The sequence below is a fragment of the Anser anser genome (genome assembly GCF_964211835.1).
Source record: "Anser anser genome assembly, chromosome: 14".
In the NCBI taxonomy this organism is placed as follows: domain Eukaryota; kingdom Metazoa; phylum Chordata; class Aves; order Anseriformes; family Anatidae; genus Anser; species Anser anser.
In genome coordinates, this window is record NC_139735.1 from 11,628,316 (window position 1) to 11,653,857 (window position 25,542).

Genomic DNA, 25,542 nt, shown 5'->3' on the forward strand with positions numbered 1-25,542 from the left:
ACCTTCTCTTTGTGCAAAGGTTCGTGTGCACTGATCCCTGTTGGAAATCATAGAATCACAGAACGGTTTGGGTTGGAAGGGACCTTGAAGACCAGCTACTTCGAACACCTCTGCCACGGGAAGGGACACCTTCCACTAGATCAGGTTCCTCAAAGCCCCATCCAGCCTAGTCTTGAACACTTCCAGGGGTGGGGCATCCACAACCTTTCTGGGCAACCTGTTCCAGTGCCTCACCACCCACACAGTGAAGAATTTCTTCCTTATATCTAATCTGAATCTACGCGCTTTCAGTTTAAAACTATTAAGCTTTGTCCTATCACTAAATGCCCTTGTACAAGGAGTATTCTGAGTCAGTTACAAGCTCTGCTGGGTTACCTTTGGGATGCTAAAATTTAACTAGGTGTAAAGCCAGCACTGAAAGAGGAGGTAAAGAAAATTTTAAAGAATCATAGCCATCTGAACCTGAAATGCTGACTCCCCCAGAGAGCTTTGTCTCCCTGTGAAAAGCACAGTTGACCCCGCTTACTTTTAGATGGAGGAATGTTTCAGTATAAATATTAGGATTACACCTAGTGTTTCAATAGGCTTATGCTTCTGACAGATCTCATATGGTTGCCTTGTTTTTGGTACTCTGTCTGATGCATAACTCCCTGCAAGAAGAGATGGATTTCTGCTCAGTAGCATCAGACATAAAGTGCTGCCACAGCTGTCTGGGGAACCCCTTGGATCTTCATACTTCTCTGTAGTCCCTGCGCCAGGGCTCTTTTCCAGTATTCAAAGTGCAGAGGCAGAGAGGGGCCACTGCATGGCACTTTCCAGCCTCCCTGTCTCCTTCTGTGGGGTATGGAGCTGCGGTACTCACTCAGTCCTCATGTGGTTTCAGCAGAAATAATGCAGCCAGCAGAATTTGGCTGCGGCAGTGCTGACAAGCTATTGGCTGATCTGTGTGATTCTTTGTATTTTACAGTATATTTCTAAGAATGTTTCTGCCACCGAACATGTGATCCGTAGAGAAACAGAGACAACCTTTTCGGGAAGTCACTCCTGCTCCCCATCACATCACTGCTCCACAGCCACTCCAACGTCCAGCCAGAGGTGATGTATACTGTTTCCCCCTGAACTCTTACTGCTTGCCTTAGGATTCTGTGAGATACAAAGCCAGTAAAAGATTCTTCTTTCATCTTTCTGTTTTAAGTTGATGTTTGGCGTTACAGTGTCATACAGGCCATTGCCAACACTTGCAGATCTTTACTAGCACAGCTGGTTAGTGAGAGGTGTGGAAAGGTGTGATGCCGCAGGTCAACTGTGGCAAAGGACCCAACAGGAACCTACTGCACTGACAGAGGTGGAAATCAGGAGGATATGAAGTTGTGCTTTCATGCCTTGCACAGACTCAAACTAGAGCATGCACCTAGGGAAGCTTTTCCAAATTGTTCTTGCAACCATACAGCACACCTGCATTAATTCGTTAAGCATCCAATGGTTACTTCATGCTTGATATATTTGCCTTCTGTAAGGTAAGCTATGAAAAACATCACAAAATATTTTGCTTAGTCTGCAAATTTAGGGTCTGATTTTGGGAATCAAGTTTTTCATCAGAAGAACATAATTTTTCATATTTCAGAATAACCATTAAGGGGGAAGACTAACATGGCTCAGAGGCTGAATTTCTCAGTGGTCTTAAGAGCATTTATATTGCAGATGGAGCTTCTCCATTATTATGGTGTCCAGGAAAGTCATTCAAATGCTCTAGAGAAAGTCCTGCACTGTTTTGAGTTTGGGCATTCAGGTCTTCCATCTTATATGATGAAAGCTCATTGTGTTCTTCCAGTAAGTGACAGTGTTTCCCTATGAGAATGCATGCCTTTGAAAAGTAACTGTAGGGTGCAAGGGATCCATATTTACCTTCTGTCAATGACACGTAGATCACATGCATTGACTTCATAAGCAAAAGATATCCTGGCTTATTTACTTCATTAGACTGGTGTGTTCATAGCCATTTGTCCAGGAAGCAGTGAATCCTTTCAGGTAAAGCTTGAAGATGCATTCTGGCAGATTTCTTCAGGGTTCAGGCATTCATTAGGGAGGAGCACTCAGTGTACAATGCAGCAGATCAACTTCAGATATCATACATAGGTTTTCAGGAAAATTCCTCCCCAGACTCCATTGGTTCAACCTCCAGTAAGTAGAGAGGGAGACAAGAAAGATTTACTGGGCTGGAAATTACTACTTTTAGCCAGGGAAATCCTCCCCTCAGTGAGCAGATGGAGTGTTTTCTAGATTTTTTGAATTTTTATGCTGCCGCCAAATCCTGGCTAGGTTTGTGCAGGCTTGAGCAAGGTGCACAGAGACTCCTGTGCCTGCAGAGCTGCACCTTGCTGGCCTTCAAGGCTCACTTCAAAGTCCTTGGATCCCAGGGCCATCTCTGAGTACCTCCTGAAGATGCAAAGTTGTGTCTGGAGGGCAGCATTAATATATGACAGGTGTGGGGAGATACCTACTTGCATAGCCTCTGGTCCTGGCTACCTGCCATATAATTTTCCTGAGTCAAGTGCAGCAAGCAGGTGTCTCTTGAAGTCATGCCAGAGGCAAACTGCTAGCATAATATGGTTCCATTTTACTTTATCAGCACCTCTAATGAGGATGCTGTTTGAAGTTATAAATCAGTGCCTTGGTTGCAACTGAACATGTGCCTGGAGCTATTAATAATTAACAAGTTCTTTGGAAGTCTTAATGAGGCCTCTGTAAACCCCCACCCAAAATGCTCTGCCACCACAGCTCCATCTGGTGCAGTTTGGGAGCTCAGAGCTCTTGCTCCAATGGATTGGATATTTGTGCCATGGAGAGCAGTCAGCCCGGTGTGGGTGGACCCTCGGTGTGTGCAGGACCCCATGCTTCCCTGGTGCATGCTTGTGGGATGTCATCTCTGCACCAAGCCAAGGGCAGGGGGAGTTCCAAGCTGACCGAGGACTGTCCAGCATAGCTGGTAGCTTTAGTCTAGCTCCTTGAATGTATTTTGCTGCCAAAACCTTTTTTAAATTAGTAGAAGTGCTTTTCTCTGTTGGCCATGAAGTAATTATGAGTCTTTTTTTCTGACTCCGTCCTGGTAGCATTTGTGAAGGGGTTGTTTCTTGGCAATGTGTGAAGATGGCACAAGTGAAGATCCTTTGCAGACTTGCTTTGGCACAGCCAGTGCATTGCTCTGCACCAAAACACTTCACGATTACAAAGCAGAAATGCCCAGGCCTCCCTGCAGAGGCTGTCCCATCCTATTCCCACTGTCAGGAGGTGGTGTCTTAAATACCCAGTGTGCGCTGCATTGCCCTTCTTTATCCTCTAATCAAACCTCTAAGAAACAGTGAAGCAAATCAAAACTGGGCCTCCCTGGCCAGATGTATTTTCATGAGAGGCAGAAACAGGATGTCAGTGCAGAGCAGAGTGTGATCTGTGGCTGCATGTGGCATTTTGGAGAAGACGTTCGCAGGGGTTCCTTGCTCACTATCCATGTGGACTTTGATCCACAGACATGAAAGCCACACCTGGAGCCTGGAGCGGACGGAGAGCCTGACTTCAGATTCCCAGTCTGGGATAATGCTGTCTTCAGTGGGAACCAGTAAATGCAACAGCCCTGCATGTGTGGAGGCGCGGGCCCGCCGCGGGGCTGCCTTCTGCATTGAGGACTCGCGGCGGCCCATGATGCAGTATCGCGACTCAGTGGATTCGCTGCGGGACTCGCCGCACAGCGAGAGGTCAGACTCCCCTGCTTCGTGCCTCCTGGGCATGGCAGAGGCCAGCCATGCCTCTCTCTGCTGGATGCAAATCCATTCACTTCCACCCTGGCCTAGAGCAGCAGTCCCATGGTAGTCCAGGAGAAACTCCAGCTCTGGTCCTGACCAGAGGAAACCACGTCCCCAAGAGGTCACTCTGGTAGCAGCAACAAACATTGTGCCTTGTCAATTGTTCCTTGCTCACCTGGAGGCAACACAGGTTTGGAGCACAAGTTTGAGAGCAGCTGAAAATATCTGGCTGCAATCAGCAACCGATGAATAAAAGCTGTCAGAGATAGTGGATGATGAGCACACCCCAGACCTCCCTGCAGAGAAGGAGGGCAGATTTGTGGGGCAGCAGCTCAAGCAGGGGCTGGCTCCCAGGTACTTGGGGTAAGTCCTCAGTGTGCCTGTGGATGGAATGGAGAGCAGACGTGCTGCATGTGGGCACAGCCTTGGGATGGGGCTCTGTATGACCCAGCTCTCTGGGGAAGATGACTGCAGAGATGGGAAATCATCAGCTAGTGACAGAGGGTTGTCCTCTTCCTGTGTCTGGTTCCTCATGGTGCTGAAGCACATCTCCACACTTGCTGCAGCCCTTCATGAGTCACCGTGGATGACCCAGGTGGCTACCCAACCTCTTTCGGGCATCTACCCCTCAGGGCAGTGGGACTTGTCCAAAGAAGGCAAGTCGCTCACTTGTTTCTGATCCCAGTCCATTCAGACAGGCTGCTGGGAGGTGCTGCAAGATTTGCAGTGGTGCCGGGTGAGAATTGTCCTGTCCCAGATAAAGTTCAGTCCCGACAGTCATGCAGGACTGGTCCTGAGCCCTATCCTGCAGCAAGGGAAGCACATCCAGCTCAGCTGGCACGAAGGCTCCCTGGGAGCCACATCTCAGCTGCCAAGTGCTGGGCTCTGTGGTGAGCTCCTTGCACGGCGGAGGAGCAAGGTTGCACACTGAGCAACTCCCTCAGTAAAGCTGGTCTTGGGGACCACAGTGCGTTGGTGCCCAAGAACCCACCAAAGCCGGCACCTCATCCTCCCTCAGGCACTGCAATGCAAGGTCCCTCCACCCCCTTCCCCAGGAGATGCAGTGCTCCAGAACCAGGCACATCAGGGGTCCCTCATATCTGTGCCGGGTGTTCAGCAGAGTGCAGCCACAGCTGGCAGGTTCTGGGGTGCTCCATGTCCAAACAGAGGTGTTGTTTCTTCCAGGTACGTGTCAGCCCTGACCACACCAGCACGCCTGTCGCCTGTCGATTTCCACTACTCGATGGCCACGCAGGTGCCCACCTTTGAGATCACCTCCCCCAACTCCGCACACGCTGTCTCCCTGCCCCCGGCAGCGCCCATCAGCTTCCGCGTGGAGGAACAGCAGCCCCTCCTGCGGCGGTACCAGCTTCCCTTCCAGGACACGCAGAGGTACGACAGCTACTACCAAAGGAAGACCTACCTAAATGACAGCATGGGGAGCCTGCCCTCCAGCCCCTTCCGCATCACGGAGGATGACGAGTATGAGACGACACAGGAGTATGTCACAGCACTAGAACAGCCAAAGAAAACAGCCAGCAGCAACAAGCGTTGGAAAAAGTCCAAACTGAACGGGCACGTACCCCACAGAGCCAGAGCGGTCCGGGACTCCTTCTCCTTGAGCAGCGCCTCTTACAGTGAGTCTGACGAGGAGCTGGTGGCTGAGAGCACCCCCTTCCTAAGCACTCAGAACAATGAGACGATGAACACAGAGTCGCCTCCGCTCCACCGGCCAGGTGACAGCCGGACTTACCATTCCTACAGCAGGCACAGCGCTCACGGGGAGAGTGGGCGCAGCAGCCTGGCACACACAACGCCCAAACAAGACCCCGATCCTCTCTAGGCGCCTCGCAGACATACCCGCATGGAGGAGGCGGAGGAGGGAGGCAAAACAAAAATGAGACAAAAATAAATATTTTTATTTTATATAAAAGAGGAAAAAATATAACAAATAAAATGTTTTATTTTCATTTTAGCAAAGTTGTCTTATAATAGCTAACAGCAATGACTTTTTTATAGGGAATCTCTATTTATATGTAATGTCTTGATTTTCAGCTTCCAAGAAAAAAAAATAAAAATAAAAAAAAAAGAAGAAATGGAAACAAACAATAAAGTTAAAAAAAAAAGGTGGGCCAATTTTTGACTACTTAAAAATAGAAAATAAAACTATCGTGGTGCCTTTTGCTGTATGCTAGTGCTGGGATTCATGCCGAGGATTCTGTTTCAGTAGCATTTTTAAGATCACAGATTTTTATTTGGGAGACAACCTGTCACAAGGGCACTCTTCCATCAGAAGAAAACAGCCTCACCACTTTGCCCTGTACCCTGCTATTAATGATCTTGTTCTATCATTTTAACACACATCAAGGACATGAATGGGAGCATTTCCATTATCATGTCTAATGGGGATCTGTCTTGCCCCGTAAAATACTTGTATTTTTGCTTAAATCAGGAGAAAAAGAAACTGAGCAGCACCATACTGAAATGCAGAAATAATGTTTCTTTTGCCACACAGGTAGGAAGAGAAAATGAAATGCAGCAGCAGCCCTTACAACATAGCTCTCAACCTTTGGCCGTTTCACATGTGAGTCTGAAATTGGGTTGGCACAGGTTTGTAGTCCAATAAGTAAGACATTTGTAGGAATGTGGTGAAATAAAACCCTGTTACATGTGGTTGAATACAGTCACTGAAGCCAGCCCTGACAGGCTGGTGGCACTGCACAGCGGTCCTGGCAGGGCAGAGCCGTACCGGACCTGGTGCCATGCTGGCTGTGGCGTCCCCTTGACCAAGCACACAACGGCCATGGTGTGGCGTTTGCCATGGTGCTGCGTGGGCTGCAGTGTCCTGCACACCATGCTTGCCACCGAGGACGCCCAGAGGGTGCAGCATGGCTGCGGCTGCCCCAGGCGCGGTGCCAGACGGCCGCTGGCTGTGCTGCCCTGGTGTCTGAGTGCTCCGGCCCCGCGCGTAGCCCCTCGCGTTGGCTGGGAAGCGCAGCGGGCACCACACGGGACAGCCCAACGAGCGGATTCCTCTGTAGCGCCGTGCCCTGTATTGTAAAGACAGTTGTTACCGTAATGTCTTGCCATCGATGACGGACATCGTGTTTCCAAACCCGGAGCAGCTCTGGCCATTGGCTCTGTGGCGCAAAGAGACAGTCCTGTGTTTCCAGGCGGCAGAGCATCCTGGTGGAAGTGCCCCTCTCTCCTCAGTTCTCTGCAGCAAACCTGTTTACATTGTAGCCTGACTTTTTTTCTTTTTATATTTTTACTTCTGCATGTCCTTTGCATTTCAGATACTGTAGATTGGATGCATGGTGAAGCTGTGACTGAGAAGATAATACAACAATTGACAGTGTATTTCATTTAACTTTTAGCAATAAAGTAACTAAACCCTCTATTCCTCACCCATGATGGGGTCAGATAGAAAACTCTGCTAATTTGTCATAAGATGATTGTCAAAGTTTGCTCTGGATTGTCTGAATGTCAGAACTCTCGACTGTTTAACACTTGAACATTTTTTATATTATAAATAAAATAAGAAATAACAAACTGTGGGCAGCATTGATCTAAGGCAATCTGGGGGGCAATGGGTAGGCCGTGACAAGTACCGTACATATCACAGAATGGGTCCCCAGAGCCACCCTGCTTCCCTGCCTGGCTCTCCCCAGTGTCTGTGAGCCGGTGAGCTCTGTTCCTGGAGAAGTCCACCTGATGCTGGCATAAAGTTGTCCCCTCAGCAACATCTGCATTACAGGAAGGCTGCAGCTCTGGGGCCTCCTGCTGCTGCACTCTGGGCAGCTGTGCAGCACAATGCTGTGGCTGAACCATGGGGGGGGTGCTCAGGGCAGCTGCTCCACACCAGGGCATCACCATCACCGCCTGCTCAGTCCCATGCAGGGAGATGTTTTACTGCTCCGTGGTTTGCAGGGACTTGTGACACTCTACATCTAGAGACATCACTAACTCCGAGCCATGGCAGCCCCGTGATTTCTTGTGGTGATTTCTTGTTTCATGTGCCGCTGGTTTCCCATAATTTTGTTCTGTATTTGGTGGCAGCTACACTACTTTAATTTTCTCCCAAATTGCCTCTGAAGGAAGCTTGTATCTATCTCCTTTTTTCCCCGTCTGGTCTATTTTTAAAGCCCTCATCTCCAGCTATGTGTATTGCTAGGATTTAACCATGAATATTTTAGAGCAATTTTCACAGGTGGGGGGGAGCCACTGACACCTCATGCCATCTCTGCTCAGCATGTACGATGATGCCACCCTTCCCAGAGGGGCTGGAATCACTTTGTGGACACAAATGGGGCGATGCAAACAGGAGAGGAATGTCAGGCCCTAGCTTTGGGATTGCAAAACCTCCTGACAAAGCTGTCAGCAGTTTTGCCCTATTGCCTGTCAAATGGGCACTACCTGCACCTGAGTGCTCACATCTACATTGCGGCATTGGCCCTGATCCTGTCAGGGGCTTAGGGGAGCTGCTGGCCATGTCGCGTGGTCTCTGCGGCTGCTCCTCCTCACAGGATGCATGGTGCAGTGGGAAGACTTCAGCTCTTGGCTGCATGGCTGCGGCGCGTGACAGCAGCCTTGGTGTGCACACCACCTCCGGGCCAAGGACTGCGCAGGCTGCCAGGCGGGGGCTGGCTCGGCTCTTCTCTTCCAGCATGGTGTGGAAGAAAGCGCATTTGGGTACCTACAGGAGGAGAAAAGGATGTGTCTGTTTAATTCCTCTAAGCTGCTGCCCTCTCATAGCAGCAGCTGAGTAGTTCTCCTCCAGGCAGGGAAAGAGGGAGAAAACAAACATACAAAAAAAAAACAAATAAAAACAAAACAACAACCAAACAAAAAGCTCTTTTTGCCTGGTCATACGCTGAGATGGAAGGTTGGTTTAACAAGGCATTTTGGGGTATTCTTAGTGCCCTCTTGTAGGCCACCACATCTGCAAAGGCATATGCACCCAGACGAGCCCTTGTGTATCAGGACAAACTGTGTTGGTTGTCACTAAGCGCAGGTTTAACTCCCTTGGCTATCTTGCCAAGGCCTCTTTAACCCAGGCTGCCACATCCACTGGGTGGAGACCCTCATGACTCTGAGGCCCTTTCCTGGTGCACAGAGAGGACTTTGCAAGATCCCATTCTTTCCTGCAACTTAGTCCTGTCTGAGGATGACAGAGTGGCACCTTCAACATGGGGGGAAAAAAGATGCTCTTTTTGGCTTTCTCAGACAAATCACAGCTTAGATTCAACTGCCTGCGGGAAGAGTTAGTCAGAAAGGACAGGCTGAGGCACGAGATATTACCAGGGATTTTGGACAGCAAAAGCTGGGCCTGACTTTCACCTGGGCTTCCACTGAGTGAGTGAGTGGGCATCTCCAGACCCAGATGCTTCATGTGAGTAGCAGTATCCTGAAGGCCCCCAGTGTAAGGGATGCCTGCACCAACACCCGACACTGCAAAGCACATGGCACATTGGAGAAACAGCTACAACACCCAATGAAGGCAAAGGCTCCTCTGAGAACAGTTCCCAGAACATCTCCAACCACCAGTGCAGGTGTTGACATCTTTCTCCTCCCACAAACCTACAGGCTGCACATGGACTGACAGACCTGAGGTGCACCAGATGAAAGGAAATGTTACCTGAACATGTCAGTAAAGCAGCCCATCTGTCTCACCTGCTTTACCGGCAAGCCGTCCATCCAAAGATTAGGCAGGCAAGTGCTTTCAGTAGGATAGGTGTGCTGGCACCCTACTCATGGAAAGGCATTGCTGCTTTCTGGTGCTGGCCAGAGAGTCCTGGCTTTCTCTTTGCAGGAGCTGATGGAGATCTGTGTGAACATGGTCATGCAGGGCTGTGAAGCCTGGGACCAATCCAGCACACAGTGGAACCATATTTCAGACCAATTCTCTTTACCAACAGATTCAGCTTTATTGTTATTCTTTTTTACATGATTCTTAGTGCATCATTTCAAATACGCTATCAAACTGTACAAAGAAACAGAGATAAAAGAAGAGGTGACAGAATTGGATGGAGGTTTTTAGTAGTATGAACCATCATGGAAAACAGTAGTCAATAGTCTCTCAGACTTTGAAGGTCCGAATAAGTCTTCTTTGTTTAAAAAATGCTGCAAAATATAAACAATAAATGACTGTAGTTAGCAGCTACAAGATCCTTCAAAACTGGAACTTGATTACTCTGAATGCACCTAAAGGAAAGAAAAGCAATCTGGGATAAAGAACCAAACCAAATAGCAAAATAAATAAATAAAGTGCAGGAGGACAGTTGTGGCATTGAAATGCAGTGGAATCGCTTCTAGTACAACAGTAAATCATTGGACCACAGACAGCAGAAAGGAACAGAAACACAATTCCCTCTTTAAAAGAGTACAGCATACAAATTGCAAAATGGAGGAACTACAACACTGATGGGCAGTTAGAATTGCGGCTGCACACAAAGGTTCAGCTGGATCTGAAGCACATTTCCAACTGCGCCTCGAACCCAAAGTGGCAGATGCCATGGATGCTAAATAAACGGCCATTTAGCTAGTTTTTCTCAACGAACAGGAACAGGAGTGTGATGTTTCACAGCAAAGCCAGGTGGGCTTTCCATTCAAGTACAAAAAGGAAAAAAAAAAGAAACATAGGCTACTGCATTTTTGAAAATGTCCTGTTCAGACCCTCCATTGTCCCTAGTGTCTTCTCCAGGCAGCTTACCTTCTCTTGCACACTGAGGTTAAAATCCCGTATTAAGTTTTCCTTATATATATATATTTATTTATATATATTCATATGTATATATATTTATATATATATAAAAAGGATAAGGTGACAGAGGGCACTTCAGGCCTTTACTGCCACGGGCAGATGACAGTCCCACACACTGTGCTGAAGACGCCTCTCACTCAGTTGGTGACTAGCTCATGAAACGTGTCCTATCGTGACGTGCCAGACAGCACTCCTCTCATGTGAGGGATGTGCTCCCTGCTGCTCTGTGCCTTTCTCTGAGAGCGCTGGGGGTGACGCAGACACCGTTGTCCCGGCTGAGTTTCTTGCACTTCTGGGAACTGTGGATGTGAACCAGTGGAAACTCCAAGGAGAGAAGGAGGAAGGAGGAGAAGATAGGGCTGGTGGAAGAGAGCAACCTGGCACCTGGAGAATGAGCATATCCCTTTATTGTGCAGGCTGCGGTAGAAGGGAAAGAAAAGCCACTGGTGCTGTTGGGGAAAAGAAGAGATGGAGTGCCCATGATGCTGAAATGCCAGAGCTTTGCCAAGGAGTGTCAACTAAAGCTTCTTTGACTTCTTTCACTAGAGCAGTCAACGTGTCATACACGTCTACGGTTCTGTTTGTATAATTTCCTAGGTAAAATTGTGCTCATTGATCTAGTTCAGGAGCGCAAAGCATCACCAGTTCATTTCACCCATGCACACATTCCTTGTTAAGTGTTCTGCTCTATTATGTCCTTTTCCACCTTACAGGTGACAGACACATGCCCTTGGCTCAAGGAAGGGCTTGAATGTGTCTTCCGCAAAGCAATGTCATCAGCTTCCACCTTAAAGAAACTGGTTTCAATTCTCTCCAGGTCATCTGTCCCAACTTTTATTTTCATGCACAGCAGATTGATGTATGTCTCGTAGCGGCTCTTCTGCAGGGAAAGACGAAATAGAGAAAAAAGCCTGAGAACAGGGACAGGCCACGGCGTGTGTGGAAAGCAGAGGCGATGCCATCTGCTACTGCAGGAAAACACATACTATATTATCAGGATCCCACTGTTCACACTCTGCAAGAGCTATTTAACAACAGCACAATGTCTGGTCTAACCAAAGCCTTCAAAGACTTATTAACTTGCAGTTCAAAGGGTTGAGGAAAAAGGGGATTGTTGTGCAAGACTCTCTTGCTTTTACAGGTCTTGACTGCCACTCTGATTGTTTAAGGTGGCTACTGGAGGCAACAAAAAAACAACATAGAATAGAATCATAGAATCATAGAAACACGAGGTTGGAAAGGACCTACAAGATCATCTAGTCCAACCGTCCTCCTATCACCAATACTACCCACTAAGCTACTAAATGATATGTCGTAGCACCTTGTCCAGCCGCTTCTTGAACACTGCCAGGGACCGCCTCGAGCATTGACCACTCGACCACCTCCCTGGGCAGGCTGTTTCAGCGCCTGACCACTCTTTGAGAGCAAAAGTTTTTCCTGAATTCTAATCTAAATCTCCCCAGGTGCAACTTGTGGCCATTTCCTTGAGTCCTATCATTAGTTATCTGAGAGAAGAGGCCGACCCCCTCCTCATCACAACCTCCCTTCAGGAAGTTGTAGAGAGCAATAAGGTCTACCCTGAGCCTCCTCTGCTCCAGGCTGAACAACCCCAGCTCCCTCAGCCGCTCCTCGTAAGACTTGTTCTCCAGACCCCTCACCACCTTCGTTGCCCTTCTCTGGACCTGCTTGAGCACCTCGAAGTCCTTCTTGCAGTGAGGGGCCCAAAACTGAACACAGTACTCAAGGTGCGGCCTCACCAAAGCTGAGTACAGGGGGACAATCACTTCCCTGCTCCTGCTGGCTTCACTATTTCTAATACAGGCCAGGATGCTGTTGGCCTTCTTGGCCACCTGAGCACACTGCCAGCTCATGTTCAGCCAAACATCGATCAACACTCCCAGGTCCCTTTCCTCTTTACAGTCTTCTAGGCACCCTGCCCCAGGCCTATAGCGTTGCATGGGGTTATTGTGGCCAAAGTGCAGATCTGCTTCTTCCTGACTTAAAACATTCAGAGTTTCCACACTCCTGCCTGCCTGTCTGGGAACAACGCTGCGAAGATGTCCCCATTTAGCACATGGAAAGTTCCTCTCGGTTGATATAAATATTTCTGCTTGCATTGTTTTCATCCAGTAATTCACTGTTACCATTAGCTGTGCTCTTCACAGAGGACAGCAAAAAAAATGGAGGCAATCTCTTCTCTGCCTGGCATCATTTCAAGACTAGATGGGACCTCTTTTTATGGACTTATGTAAAACCCCAGTCCTTTCCTCTAACATCTCAGAGGAAGCCTATACTCACTTCTTTGTCAGCACAGAGAAACAAGCATTTCTAGAGTATATCTCATAAAATAGATTAGATGAGTCATGCTCTGGAAGTGCCAGCTTCTTCTTGCAGACTGAAAAGGGAGCCTAGAGAAAAGGCTTGGATGGAGACTACTCCTTTGCAGATATCAAAAACAAGATGTCTGGAAAATAGGAGGCAGCAGCATGCAACTATTTGAAAGGTTGGCGCAAACACAAGGGAACCAGCAGCCACAAACTATGGCTCTGGTGATTCAGGCTGGACATGATGTTCTTTCCCCAAGTGGGTGGTGGAGCCCTGGATTGTGGGAGATGGGAGATTTCCATCCATTTCCAGGGATGGCAAGAAAATGTCACACTCGGCCCAGGCTAATACTGGGAATAATCTAAGCTCCTGCTGAAAGCAGGAATAGACCCTCCAGCAGTCCCTCCCCAATGACACCTCTGTGGCAGGATTTCTACCTTGTGCTCAACTTTCTCTGGAACAAACTATCCCATTTCTCCAATTAAATGCTACTGAGATTTGCAGAGCATTTAAACTTAGCTACACGCATCCTCAAAAAGTCTGCAAGCACCTGCAATGCTGGTTTCGGCTTTATTTACAGAAACAGTTACAGCAAAACAAGATTAATACTCCCACGGTTTCCTTCAGCTTTTTATAAATGTTTCTGGAAAACGCTGATGTGCACTGAGAACAGAATCCCTTCCTTATTTGAGACCTGAGGAAATTTCAAGTTCCAGAACAGTAAAGGAAGATTTTATTTCTCTCATCACTTTCCCATGCCTTGCGTTAGAAATCACAGAGGGGAGGAAATGTCATTTTTTTTACAGATTCAATGGAAAACAGTGAGGCTTATCACTGCCACATAACACACATCTAGTATGTAAGCCCTCTACTTCCCTTCCCTTCCCTTCCCTTCCCTTCCCTTCCCTTCCCTTCCCTTCCCTTCCCTTCCCTTCCCTTCCCTTCCCTTCCCTTCCCTTCCCTTCCCTTCCCTTCCCTTCCCTTCCCTTCCCTTCCCTTCCCTTCCCTTCCCTTCCCTTCCCTTCCCTTCCCTTCCCTTCCCTTCCCTTCCCTTCCCTTCCCTTCCCTTCCCTTCCCTTCCCTTCCCTTCCCTTCCCTTCCCTTCCCTTCCCTTCCCTTCCCTTCCCTTCCCTTCCCTTCCCTCCCCTCCCCTTCCCTTCCCTCCCCTTCCAGTCCCTTCCCTCCCCTTCCTTTCCTCCCCCTCCCCTCCCCTCCCCTCCCCTCCCCTCCCCTCCCCTCCCCTCCCCTCCCCTCCCCTCCCCTCCCCTCCCCTCCCCTCCCCTCCCCTCCCCTCCCCTCCCCTCCCCTCCCCTCCCCTCCCTCCCCTCCCCCCTCCCCTCCCCCCCTCTCCCCCTCCCTCCCCTCCCCTCCCCTCCCCTCCCCTCCCCTCCCCTCCCCTCCCCTCCCCTCCCCTCCCCTCCCCTCCCCTCCCCTCCCCTCCCCTCCCCTCCCCCCCTCCCCTCCCCTCCCCTCTCCTCCCCTCCCCTCCCCTCCCCTCCCCTCCCCTCCCCTCCCCTCCTCTCTCCCAGGCTCACAGCATCCACTCTGCAGTTCTCAATTCTCCTCAGTCAGCCAAGGTATCATTTATCACAGAAAAGATGAACATTCCTTTACCTCAAAAATTAGGTAATGTTCTTTGAGCCTGTACTCCTCAGCCTCTTTTGACTTGAGACTCTTCTCTACAGGATGTGATTTATGCTCTGCTAATTCATCTGCAATCTGCTTCATTTTATTTTCATGAGATCTCAGCTGTTCCTCCTGCCGAGAGAATTGTGTCAGGTATTAAAATGTAGGCGTGTAACACCCAAGTGCACCGCCAGCCTGTTGACATGGGATTTGTCTATGCAAGGACATAAGCCTTGCTACTGGAATGGGCTGCATACTGTGTGCTGGGGCCAAAGGTGTGCAGCACATTTGAAAATTCATCCGATAAGGAGCAGCCGAAACACAGGTATTTGAGGAAGATCAAAACTCATGCATCACAAGTGCCAGGATTGGATTTCTCCAGCACCTGGGCTTTTATAGCATCATGAACACGAAACCTCCGCATCTTTTAATAGCCAGGCAGAACTAGCTGTGTCTCAAGAGCTTGTGCATCTGCTCTCTCTGGAGATAAAGTACCCTCCCTGTCTGGGCTCTGACATCTGCTCAGCAGCTACAGCTATATCTCTCTTCTAATCATTTCAGGCTCAGGCTGTCCTCTCCCCTTCCCTTTGCTGAGGGCCAGTGGCAGAATATCCCCATCGTTTGGAGGTGTTAAGCCATGTTTGGCATTCCCTAGACACTGCAAACACGAGTGGCTCTTCAGATGGCAGCTGCCTATTGCTCTGTGCTAACAGAGCCTTAGGCAGCCATGCTTTGGCGCACTGTGTTCCCTGCTTCCAGTAAACCTTCCCCTCTGAGGCTCTGCAGCTTTCCAGACTGAAAAACAATAAGGTGTCACCTCTGGGTGCCATGTCATTAAAAAACAAACAAACAAACCAAAAAAAAAGCAACACAGCAATAAACAAGAAAGAATCAACACCCATTGAGGTGGGCGTGTGTACATAGGGTTGTTTTATATTCATTGCAATAGAAGCATCGTGCAGACACCAGAATTTCCTGTGGTCTGTCCAAATCTCCCACTCTACTGCCCCGCTCCTGCCATGTACACAGTGTGCACTTGAGCAGGTGCAGACTTGAGCACCTGAATGTGTCTGCTAGGTAGTGCTGGGGGAGCTGCAGGTGAGCTCAGTGTGAGCTGCATGCTGATGGGTTGGCTGAGCACTGGGCACCCCTCCATTGGTCCTTCTCTCACACTTTACCTGGCACAGCTTGGTCATGGATGAAGGCAGGAGTGGGCGGCAGAACTTTTTCATTGAGCAGATCGCAGCTGGAAAGGCTGGGGCAGAGAAAATGGCAGCAACGAGGTTGATTCGCAGGATCCAGGAAAGCATTTCTTCTTTACTTCTGTTACAGAGGAGGGGAGGAGAGAAAGGCATCTGTAAATGTTCCTAACCCAGGACCAGCCAGCTCAAGACAGCCCTGGAGACACCTGCTTTCCCGAGGGCTATTGGTGGCTTTGCATTGAAGCCATTTCTGTGCCATCCTGGGTAGTGAGAAGGAAAACACTGGCTAACTGGCTCCTCTACATTGTCCCAATGATTTCAGGCCTGTTGTCTGCCTACATGAAGCCCTGGGAATTCTGCCTTCCTTAATAACTCTAGTTGTAATCCCTGAAAATGAGCGGTAGCATGGTGGCAAGTGCCAAGAGTACCCTACTCTTTGGAGAGCGGGAGACACATAACAGAGGCTCCACGGACAAGGATGAACTCCTCAGATGTTCATGGAACTCTGCCCAGGGCCCCTAATCAGATCTGAGCACTGCTCAGCTGCGAGCATTGCTCCCACCAGGCTTCAAGAGGGTTTTCACTGCAGAAATTCAGATGCCAAGATTTAGCCTGATGTTAGTACCCCATCTCAACTTCAAGACAAAATCACTCCTCACAGCAGTTGACAAAGAAAACGTCGAACAGGAGATGGCTCAATCACACTTGACACTTTCTAGCAAAGCAATTTTCCTCTGCAATGGACTAAGGAAAGAAGAAGATATGGTCTGGCTGGTGAGCTCTTTAATGAGCTTTAGCCACTTTCCCCATCAAAGGCTGATGAGAGGAACTGTCAGCTCCTTAGTTCAAAGCACCATATAGATTTTCTTCTGCAGACTGACAACAGAAGTTAGTAAGGGGACAGCTTGAAGAGAGGACACGCCCACACTGGGGACAATGGGACATTATTTAGTGGCATAGTGCTGTGTTTTGGGCTGGTTGGCTACTGCAGTCCCAGCTACTTGCACAAATTTTGGCAAGGGCAGTTCTATGTGGCCACCCCACAAAAAGCAGTTAGCACTGGGACGCAATTTTTAAACTCTTTCAACAAATTTTATAACAGCTGTATAGTTAAGCATGAGTGTATCCACATGTTCCCATCCTGCTTCTGAGGGGCAGTGGAAACTCCATAGTCTGTCAGACTACGTCAAACACATTCATTAGTCCAGCCCCAGAGATCTTCTCCTACAATGCAAGTCAAACCATGCTTTGGAACCATTCTGCTTTGCCAGCTTCCCTTTAGTCCTTTGGCAGCACAACCTTAGCTGAAGTCTATAGGATTCTGCCAGAGCAACTGTGGAAGCAGGCTTTAGGGCAAAGGTGGTCTGTGGAGGACTGCAGCGCTTCAGGTGTTAATGCATGAGGGGAGCGGAAAGAGAAGCCACCTTCCTCCTCAGACCTTCACCTCCCATCTCATCCTGCTCAGCCCTACTTGGTGACAGATGAGAAAGGCTCCAGGACTGGCACACAGCTGCCAAGCGTGGCAAGTGGAAACTGTGGCCCCAAGACGAAGTCCCTTGCACAGTCTGACAGACCTCACCCTAATCTCTCCTGCTTAGCACCTTCCTCCTCAAAAGTCCTTTTTCCCCCAGAGTTGTCCCTAATGTGTGTGCTGGTCTGGCTGGGCAGAAGAGGCTCTGTCTGTGGCTGGAAGTCAGGCTGCTGGTCCAGGCTCTGCAGGGAGAGCTGGTACTTACGGGGCTTGGAAGAGAAAGACTCTCCAGTCGGCTGTCTTCAGTTTGAGCACATTGGACTTCTTGCTGTAGTCAGAGGCTTTTGTGGCTAAGGCGTGGTGCACACGGATGGCATTTTTCAGATCCACTTCAGAGAGGTCTTTGTCAGGTTTATATTCATCCTGTGAAGAAGGAACGTTAATTGGATAATGACTATGCTAACATTTGCGGGCTACTTTAATGAACCTGCCTTTCTCTCTGTGCTGTAATCACAGAGTAGTGAGACCAGGAAAAGCACTGCTTTGTACAGTAAATGCTAGGAGTTGATAATGATAATAATTAACATCTGGCAACTTCTTCCATCATTAAATTCACTGTGAAGATGTGAAGAAGGAGATGAAAGTTTTAAACATAATTATAAATAGTTCTCTCTAACACGGCACATGCCTGAGGCTTCTGGGAGATGACACAAGACGGCTAGGTTTCTGCAGAGCTTCACCCACAGTGCACAGCTCATGCTGAGATGCTGATTCTGGTTGTTGGCAGGTATCAGCAAACGAATTCCCACCCTGCAGCTGCACCACTCCACATGGTGAGGGGCTTTGACTGTCTTTGGTAGCCCTGGAACAACTATTCCTGGAGCCAATGCACCTCTGTGCAAGCGTGGGGTTTCCTGGACACCAGCCACTGAGTATGGTCCACCTGAATCATGCTTGGTATCTCTTTAGTATGTGTGACTCTTTGCCATGGTCTTTCATGTAATTCATTAGTCAGACACTTGCAAATTGCAGCAGTGTTTCCTGTATTCCTGCTGTACTCTCCTCATTGAAGGATAATTTCACAAAACTAGGGGGTACAGAAATAACTATATATATAAATATTATAAACAGATAGAAAATACAAACATGGGATTCCAAAAATCTGGGCACAGCACTTTTTAGGAAAAATAAAAAGGAGTTCAGTCAATCCCATGTTTACCATTTGCTTTCCCAGCAACTGCGCTGATGGCCACTTAGAGCAACACCCTCCCTCTCTACCCTCTCGCCAACTCAACTGCTGGTCCAGCTGGGGGGTGAGATGATGGATGGATGGATGGATGGATGGATGGATGGATGGATGGATGGATGGATGTCAAAAAACCTGTCGCTGGCTAAAACAAACCATCAACCTGTCCCCCAGGTACCTGCCTCCGGTTGGTGAGAAACTGCAGGTGCTGTGTTGCAGGCCCCTGCCTAGTCACATGGAGACGCATGCTGGTGCAGCCCTGTGATGGAGCTGTGTGGTTGTGCTGCAACCTGGTGGAGACCAGGACTGGTGGAGAGAATTGCCTTTCTGGGTAGCTACGCTGTCTGATGGCATCTTCAGCTGCTGTGAAATGACCATGTCAGAGGCCAGGTCAGGCCAGGGTACCCCTGGAAGGGCCTGCCATATCCTGCTCATTACTGTGCAAACCTACAGGACTAAGTCTGTGTTATGTTTTGTTACAGGCTACAGTCTTCTGGTTGTTCTCTGGTGTCAGGTCACAAAAGTCTCCCCTGTGCTGCCTTTCAGAGCACAAAGGTCCAGCATAACCCAGCCCATGGATGTGGCTCATACAGAGCCCTGCTCTTGATGGGAAATTGGCTTTTGAAGTCTTTCTTTCCGTCCTTTTCTGAAACAATCATCCCAACCAGGAGAATGACTGCTGCACTGTATGTGATGCTTGGCTTTGTGCAAAGAAATGTCATGGGGCCCAGGGTCCAGGGCCCAGAAATGTCTGGCATGGGATCCTGCCACATGCAACTGCCTTTTGAATGCCAACCACAAAGAAAAGCCCTGGCTTTCCAGCACAAGAAGAGGTGGGTGCTGCAGGCACCCTGCGTTCAGTATGGGTGCATTGCACGGCAGTATACACAACCTTTCTGCAGTGCTCTCCTGCACTGTTAAGTGGTTTGGAGCTCCTCAGAAATTCAAACCACAGCTAAATGCCTATGCACAGCAGAGATGTCTGCAGGAGTCACAGTGGGTGTTTCAGTAGCCAGAGGGATGCACTGTGAGCCTTTTAAGAAAGAAAACCAAATGCTTTGACTTATGAATATGTTACTAATATGCTACTCCGCCTGGCAGCAAATAGGTGTTTGAGGAAGACTTTGCTGCTCAAGCCTCCTATATTGTAGACACACATCCAATTCTGGATGTTTTTCCAAAGGATCTCTTGGGATCTGAATAAAAATGACTAGGAAACCCATGATCCCTTATTTCAAGATAAGCTTTCTAAAAATATGGTGTGAATAGCCAGGCTTAATGGCATGCGACAAGAAGAAACTTCCACAGATGAAAACTGGTTTGACAAATGCAGATCTTCATGTTGAATGGTACCATCATTTACTGTCTCTGCTGATATCGGGCTTACAGGATTTAATGTAGGTGTAGGAAAATCCAGATTATTTTTTTTTTTAAACCTGGGCCCAGTCAATCAGGGTAAGGTTGAATCAAGCAGGTTCTCTCTGCCTTGTGCCTCTCTGCTGGCGGCCCGGTTTGCAGGAGCGCATGGTACTGCAGGCTCACTTCTGCATGGGCCAGCTGTGCCAGGAAGCTCATTTTAATGCCTGTGCTGCAGTAGGCATGAAGACAGGCTGAGGGAGTTGGGGTTGTTCAGCCTGGAGAAGAGAAGGCTCCAAGGAAACCTAATAAGAGACCTTCAGTACCCAAAGGGCGCCTACAGAAAAGCTGGGGAAGGACTCTTTGTCAGGGAATGTAGTGGTAGGACAAAGCTTAATGGTTTTAAACCGAAAGAGCGTAGATTTAGATTAAATATAAGGAAGAGGGTGGTGAGGCACTGGAACAGGTTGCCCAGAGAGGTTGTGGATGCCCCATCCCTAGAAGTATTCAAGACCAGGTTGGATGGGGCTTTGAGCAACCTAATCTAGTGGGAGGTGTCCCTGCCCATGGTGGGGGGGGGTGGAACTAGATGATCTTTGGGTTCCCTTCCAACCCAAACCATTCTACAATTCTATGACTTCCAACTCAAACCATTCTACTGTTCTGTGACTCTATACGTACTGCTGGTGAGGCAGGGAAATCTTTGTGTGAAGCCTTCACAAATGGCTCTAAAGTTACATGATGCTTTATCACGGTGCTTAGGCACATGGTTTAGTGGATGATATTGGTGGTAGGGGGACGGTTGGACCAGACAATCTTGGAGGTCTTTTCCAACCTTAATGATTCTATGATGCCACACACATGGAATGGGAGCCTTCATGGTGCCCAGCACTTACACTAGTGTGTAGCCTTCCCTTGGAGAATAATTCCTTGCCTTTCAGCAAAGCATGCCAGCTTTGCTTCAGAGCCTACAGCATCTTCTCTATGTTTTGCCTCAATACCCTTCTGAGCTTTGGTGGAAGTTTAAGCAAGTGCTTAAGCTGCTGGGGAAGAAACATGTCCAAAGACGTGTAACATGGATGCTTTCAGTGAAGGGATTCTGTCTTAAATCTCAAAGAAAAATGATTTATACTAAAACGTAAGTAGTGTCCTGCCATATCTAGAGGAAATGCAGGCAATGTTTTCTCGATGCTATCATATGCTAATATTAATCTCACCTTTTTCCAGTTGTGGTGCTACCCCGCCATATATTTGCTGGCAAATTTGGTATCACAGGGTTGTTGAAATTTTGCCTTTTGTGTCCTACATTGTTCACATAAACACTTGTCACTGGGAAATGGGCAAGGTATGATGTGCTACGCCGTTTCAGTTACCCAAAGCCCCCGGCCTTTGAATGATGATGATGTTTATTTTTTCCTTTCTTCTCTGGTTGAAGGGTGTCAGCAATTTAAAGGGTACGTTTTGGGGATGTTTTCTGCAGGAACTGAGGCCACGTGTGGATGCTGTGTTTTGGAATCCCTCCAAATTCATTTAATTTACTTTTGATTTAATATTGATGACAGAGTCCCCATTCATCTGTCTCTTCTGCCTAAGTAAAGGATCTGCTTAAACATGTACCACCACCCCCTTGACTGGGCTTCCTTTCTGCCATGACAGTGCTCCATGATGACTTTGGTTCAGTCTTCGGAGGCAGCTCTCCTCTACTGTCCGCTCCAATGTGCAGGGGGTGGAGTAGCCACAACTAATATGAGCTCTCCAGCTCAAAGTTTTTTTGTTTGTTTGTTTTGTTTGTTTGTTTTTGTTTTCTTTTTTTCAAGAAAAAAATCTCTCTCTGTTGTGCCTGCTTTTGTATGACACCTGTATGGGGTGAGAGTCCAGCACATTGATTCTGCTGCCCTCTCCTCTGGACAGCAATGAAACGAATATTCTTCACAGCACTCTTCTGGAGAAACTGGCTGCTCATGGCTTGGACAGGTGTACCCTTCACTGGGTAAAAAAACGGCCAGGTGGCCGGCCCCAAGGAGTTGTGGCGAATGTAGTCAAATCCAGATGGAGGCTGGTCAGTAGAGGTGTCCTGCAGGGCTCAGTACTGGGGACACTTCTCTTCAATATCTTTATCAATGACAAGGGGATTGAGTGCACCCTCAGTAGGTTTGCAGATGACACCAAATTGGGAGGTAATGTTGATCTGCTTGAGGGTAGGAAGGCTCTGCAAAAGGACAGGCTGCATAGGCTGGACTGATGCATTGAGGCCAACTGTATGAAGCTCAACAAGGCCAAATGCTGGGTCCTGCACTTGGGGCAAAACCACCCCAGGCAACACTACAGGCTGGGGGAAGAGTGTCTGGAAAGCTGCCCAGCAGAAAGGGACCTGGGAATATTGGTCGACAGCTGGCTGAATGTGAGCCAGAAGTATAGTTGGGCAGCCAAGAAGGCAAACAGCATCCTGGCTTGTGTCAGAAATAGTGTGGCCAGCAGGACTAAGGAAATGACTCTGTGCTCAGCTCTCGTGACGCCCAACCTCAAATAGTGTGTTCAGTTTTGGGCCCTCACTACAAGGAGGACATTGAGGTGCTGGAGTGTGTCCAAAAAGGGGGTTGTTTATCCTAGAGAAAAGGAGGCTCAGGGGAGACCTTATCACTCTCTACAGCTACTTCAAAGGAGGTTGTAGCAGGGTGGGGGGTCAGTCTCTTCTCCCAAGCAATAAGTGACAGGAAAGAGGAAATGGCCTCAAGTTGGCCAGAGGAGGTTTAGGTTGGATATTAGGAAAATTATTTTCACTGAAAGGGTTGTGGAACAGGCCGCCCAGGGAAGTAGTTGAGTCACCATCCCTGGAGGCATTCCAAAGACATGCAGATGTGGTACTTAGGGATATGGTTTAGTGGTAGACTTGGCAGTGTTTGGACTTCACGATCTTTTAGATTTTTTAGATTTATTTATTTAGATTTTTTAGAGGTCTTTTCCAATCTAAATGATTCTATGCTTCTATGAATATGGGCATGGAACTACAGAGATTTGTCATGCTGCAGCTTGCGAGGGGTTTTTCCTCATTTTCTTCAGCTCATACCCACTAGCCTAAAAAATATTCAATGAGGAAAAGAAACCACTGCCCCTCTTCAGTCTGGCCATTAAGGTGGCACTCCAAGTAGCACTACCATGGTAAGGCCTGCCTTCACAGGACATGTCCCTGGCTCAGGGCAGCGCTGGGAACTCTTCCATGGGTGGGGGCTGGAAGGGCAGCCCTGGGGGAAATGCTGAGACCTGCACCCTTTCCAGTACTTCCATACAAAAGCATCTCGTGCTTTATAGCCCTCCATCATTCCTCTCAACACCCCTCTATGTGTGATGATTAAGGGTTATTATCCCCATTTCACAGAGGTGAAGTAAATTGCCAAAGGCCATGGAGTGAATCAGTGATCAGTGTGGATTAGAGTGCAGGAGAGGTGCGCCCTGCTCCCAAGCATGCATTTCTTCGTCAAGACTGTGCTGCATCCCTTTAGGGGATCAAGCAATTGCTTCAGCAGACTGTGCTAGAACATGCTAACCCAGAAATTAACACTGGCGAGTCAATGATATGTGACTTCTTTACATCAGTGAGTTTATGGATGCTGCCTGAATTGCTTCTATCAGACTGCTTTCTTCTCGTCCAGCCAGCCAACCACATACCCACCCACTTTTCTGCCTGTCTTATCCTATTCTTACCTCTCTTTGCATCTGGCCATTCCTTCTTTCTATACATCTGTCTCCCCAGACCCTCCCTCCCCTCCTCTTTCTCTCCCTCCCCCTTTTTCTCTGTCTCTCACTTCCAGTCAGCTTGCTCCCCTGGACTTATCTGCATTGTCTTCTGAGAGTTTCCTGTTAAAGACTAGATCCTTGGTGTTATCTGAGTGAAAATGTATGAGGCTGGACCTGTACTCCATGGTGTCAGGTGTGTCTGGAAGCAGGTACTTTCTCCTCTATCTTCATGTACAAAAATCTCTTCCCAGTGACTTGTGCTCAAGCCAGGTTCTATCTTATATTTATGTGCAGGCATCTACCGCTGAGAGCTTGGGAGCCTTGCACATGGCTTCCTTCCTGTACTGTGCAACTTTTTAGCTCTGCAAACAAACCCATAGGCAAGAAATTGCACTAAGAATGAGGCTGTGCTGGAGGTTACCCACTCTCTCTTGTGATGCTGGGAATACTTGGAAGTGGCAGCTTTTTTTTCTTTTCTTTTCTTTTTTTTGTTTGTTTTTTTTTTGTGACCTCAGCCATTTGTCCTGTCTCTGCAAAGCCCAACCAATATTTTGTCTAGCCAAATCCAGCCCAAGGAGTACTTTGAGAAGGACCATATACAGTCTTTCAGTGACTCATAACTAAGAAACCACTCTTTACCCAAATCTTTGGCCCAAATGTTTCTCAGGTTATTTTTTGTTGTTCTTAATGCACTTATGTTCTTATGTTCCTATTTCCTTGAGGCACCCTCAGCAACTCTCGTACCTCCTGCATGACTGACACATCAGTAATGGCTGTTATTTTTCAGACACCTTTATAACATAGTCAGATCTTAGGTGTGTTGCTTCTTTAGTCCTTCCTGGTAAAGAAAGCACTCAGTCTTTTAAACATTTTCTCCTGAAGGTCATCTAGATAAGAACACTGATCTTCTAACAGCTATGTGTCTCTGTCAATCTCATCCTCACTCTGTTTTTAAATTCTAAACTAGTACAAGCATAACAACCTATGTTAATAAAACAGCCAGGACGGACACTGTTGCTGGCCTTGTATAACGAGGCCGAAAACCAACCCCTCCACCCTCTTCAGCAGCAATGAAACTCTGTCTTGGTCTCACTGCTCCTTCTAATACTGTCAAAGCAGTCACGAAAACCTTCAGTAAACTGGATTTCGGTCCAGCATGGCAAGAAAATTCTATCCCGAATGTGTATTTCATTCCAAATATACACCCCCTCAACAGACCTAGACCTAAAAAGTGCTTGTTGAAAAACTCATTTAAATCTAACTGCTTCCTGTGATTTTGATGAATTTACTTTTTTTTTCCTACAGAAAAAACTGACAAAAAAAAAGGTGCTAGTTAAATCTTCATGCATCATCCATGGTCAGCACGGGGACCTCTTCATTGGGCTCCAGATGGAGACTTGTGTTGAGAAAAGCTGGGATGTAAGGAGAGTGTCAGTGACCAGTGACTTCACGATGGCCAGGCTTAGAGTGCTAGAGAAGATCTGGGCTCTCCTGTACACTGCAGCTTCCCTCAGCTGCAGGAAAGAGTAGCGAGGCTGTTAAAATACCACTTGGCTAAGAGCAATCCACACGGTAAATTACAATTAGCTGCTACCAGATTTCTGTTAGCTTTGTGACCTGTGCCATAGGATCTGGCAAAACATGAGAATCGTTGGGTTGTGCTAGGAACAATGAGTCATAATTCCATACTGCCCCGAGGATCTTTCTGCCTTTCTTATATAATCCAAAGTTTGTTTACTCTCATTGCTTTGGAGATAATACTGCAATACATAGGAACATCTACCCACAGGGAATGCTGTTTCAGCAAGGTGAGTTCAATGGGTTACTGAACAGAATGTGCTACTAAAGTAGTTCAGACCTAGTTCAGTGGGTTATGCTGCTTCATGATGAGTAGACATTTGGCACCCCTGGCTGGCTCTAACTAACATTCAAGTGATGTCCTATTCAGGCTCCTTAGATATTTCCACAGAAAACACTATCCATGGAAATCTTCCTAGCATCCAAGGGTTTTCAAAGGCAGA

General features: G+C 47.9%; 2 protein-coding genes across 15 annotated transcripts in view; one reads left to right on the plus strand and one right to left on the minus strand.

Moving 5' to 3' along the window:
* NRG2 (neuregulin 2) overlaps nt 1-7,349 on the plus strand; it is a 175,677-nt gene extending 168,328 nt beyond the window's left edge. For all 7 annotated transcript variants that reach the window (XM_083799133.1, XM_083799132.1, XM_083799134.1 and 4 more), the window contains 3 exons: nt 968-1,095; nt 3,525-3,749; nt 4,983-7,349. In XM_083799133.1, coding sequence (XP_083655259.1) covers nt 968-1,095; nt 3,525-3,749; nt 4,983-5,640 — 1,011 coding nt within the window. In that variant the 3' untranslated portion in view covers nt 5,641-7,349. The remainder of the gene's footprint in view (nt 1-967; nt 1,096-3,524; nt 3,750-4,982) is intronic.
* Nucleotides 7,350-9,704: 2,355 nt separating this feature from the next.
* The window catches only part of PSD2 (pleckstrin and Sec7 domain containing 2), an 89,165-nt gene continuing 73,327 nt past the window's right edge, over nt 9,705-25,542 (minus strand). For 6 of the 8 annotated variants that reach the window (XM_083799302.1, XM_083799298.1, XM_083799300.1 and 3 more), the window contains 4 exons: nt 17,450-17,607; nt 15,690-15,834; nt 14,500-14,643; nt 9,705-11,440 (listed from right to left, as the gene is read on the minus strand). In XM_083799302.1, the coding sequence (XP_083655428.1) occupies nt 11,234-11,440; nt 14,500-14,643; nt 15,690-15,834; nt 17,450-17,607 (654 nt within the window). In that variant the 3' untranslated portion in view covers nt 9,705-11,233. The other 2 variants (XM_083799303.1, XM_083799305.1) reach the window with 2 other exon arrangements.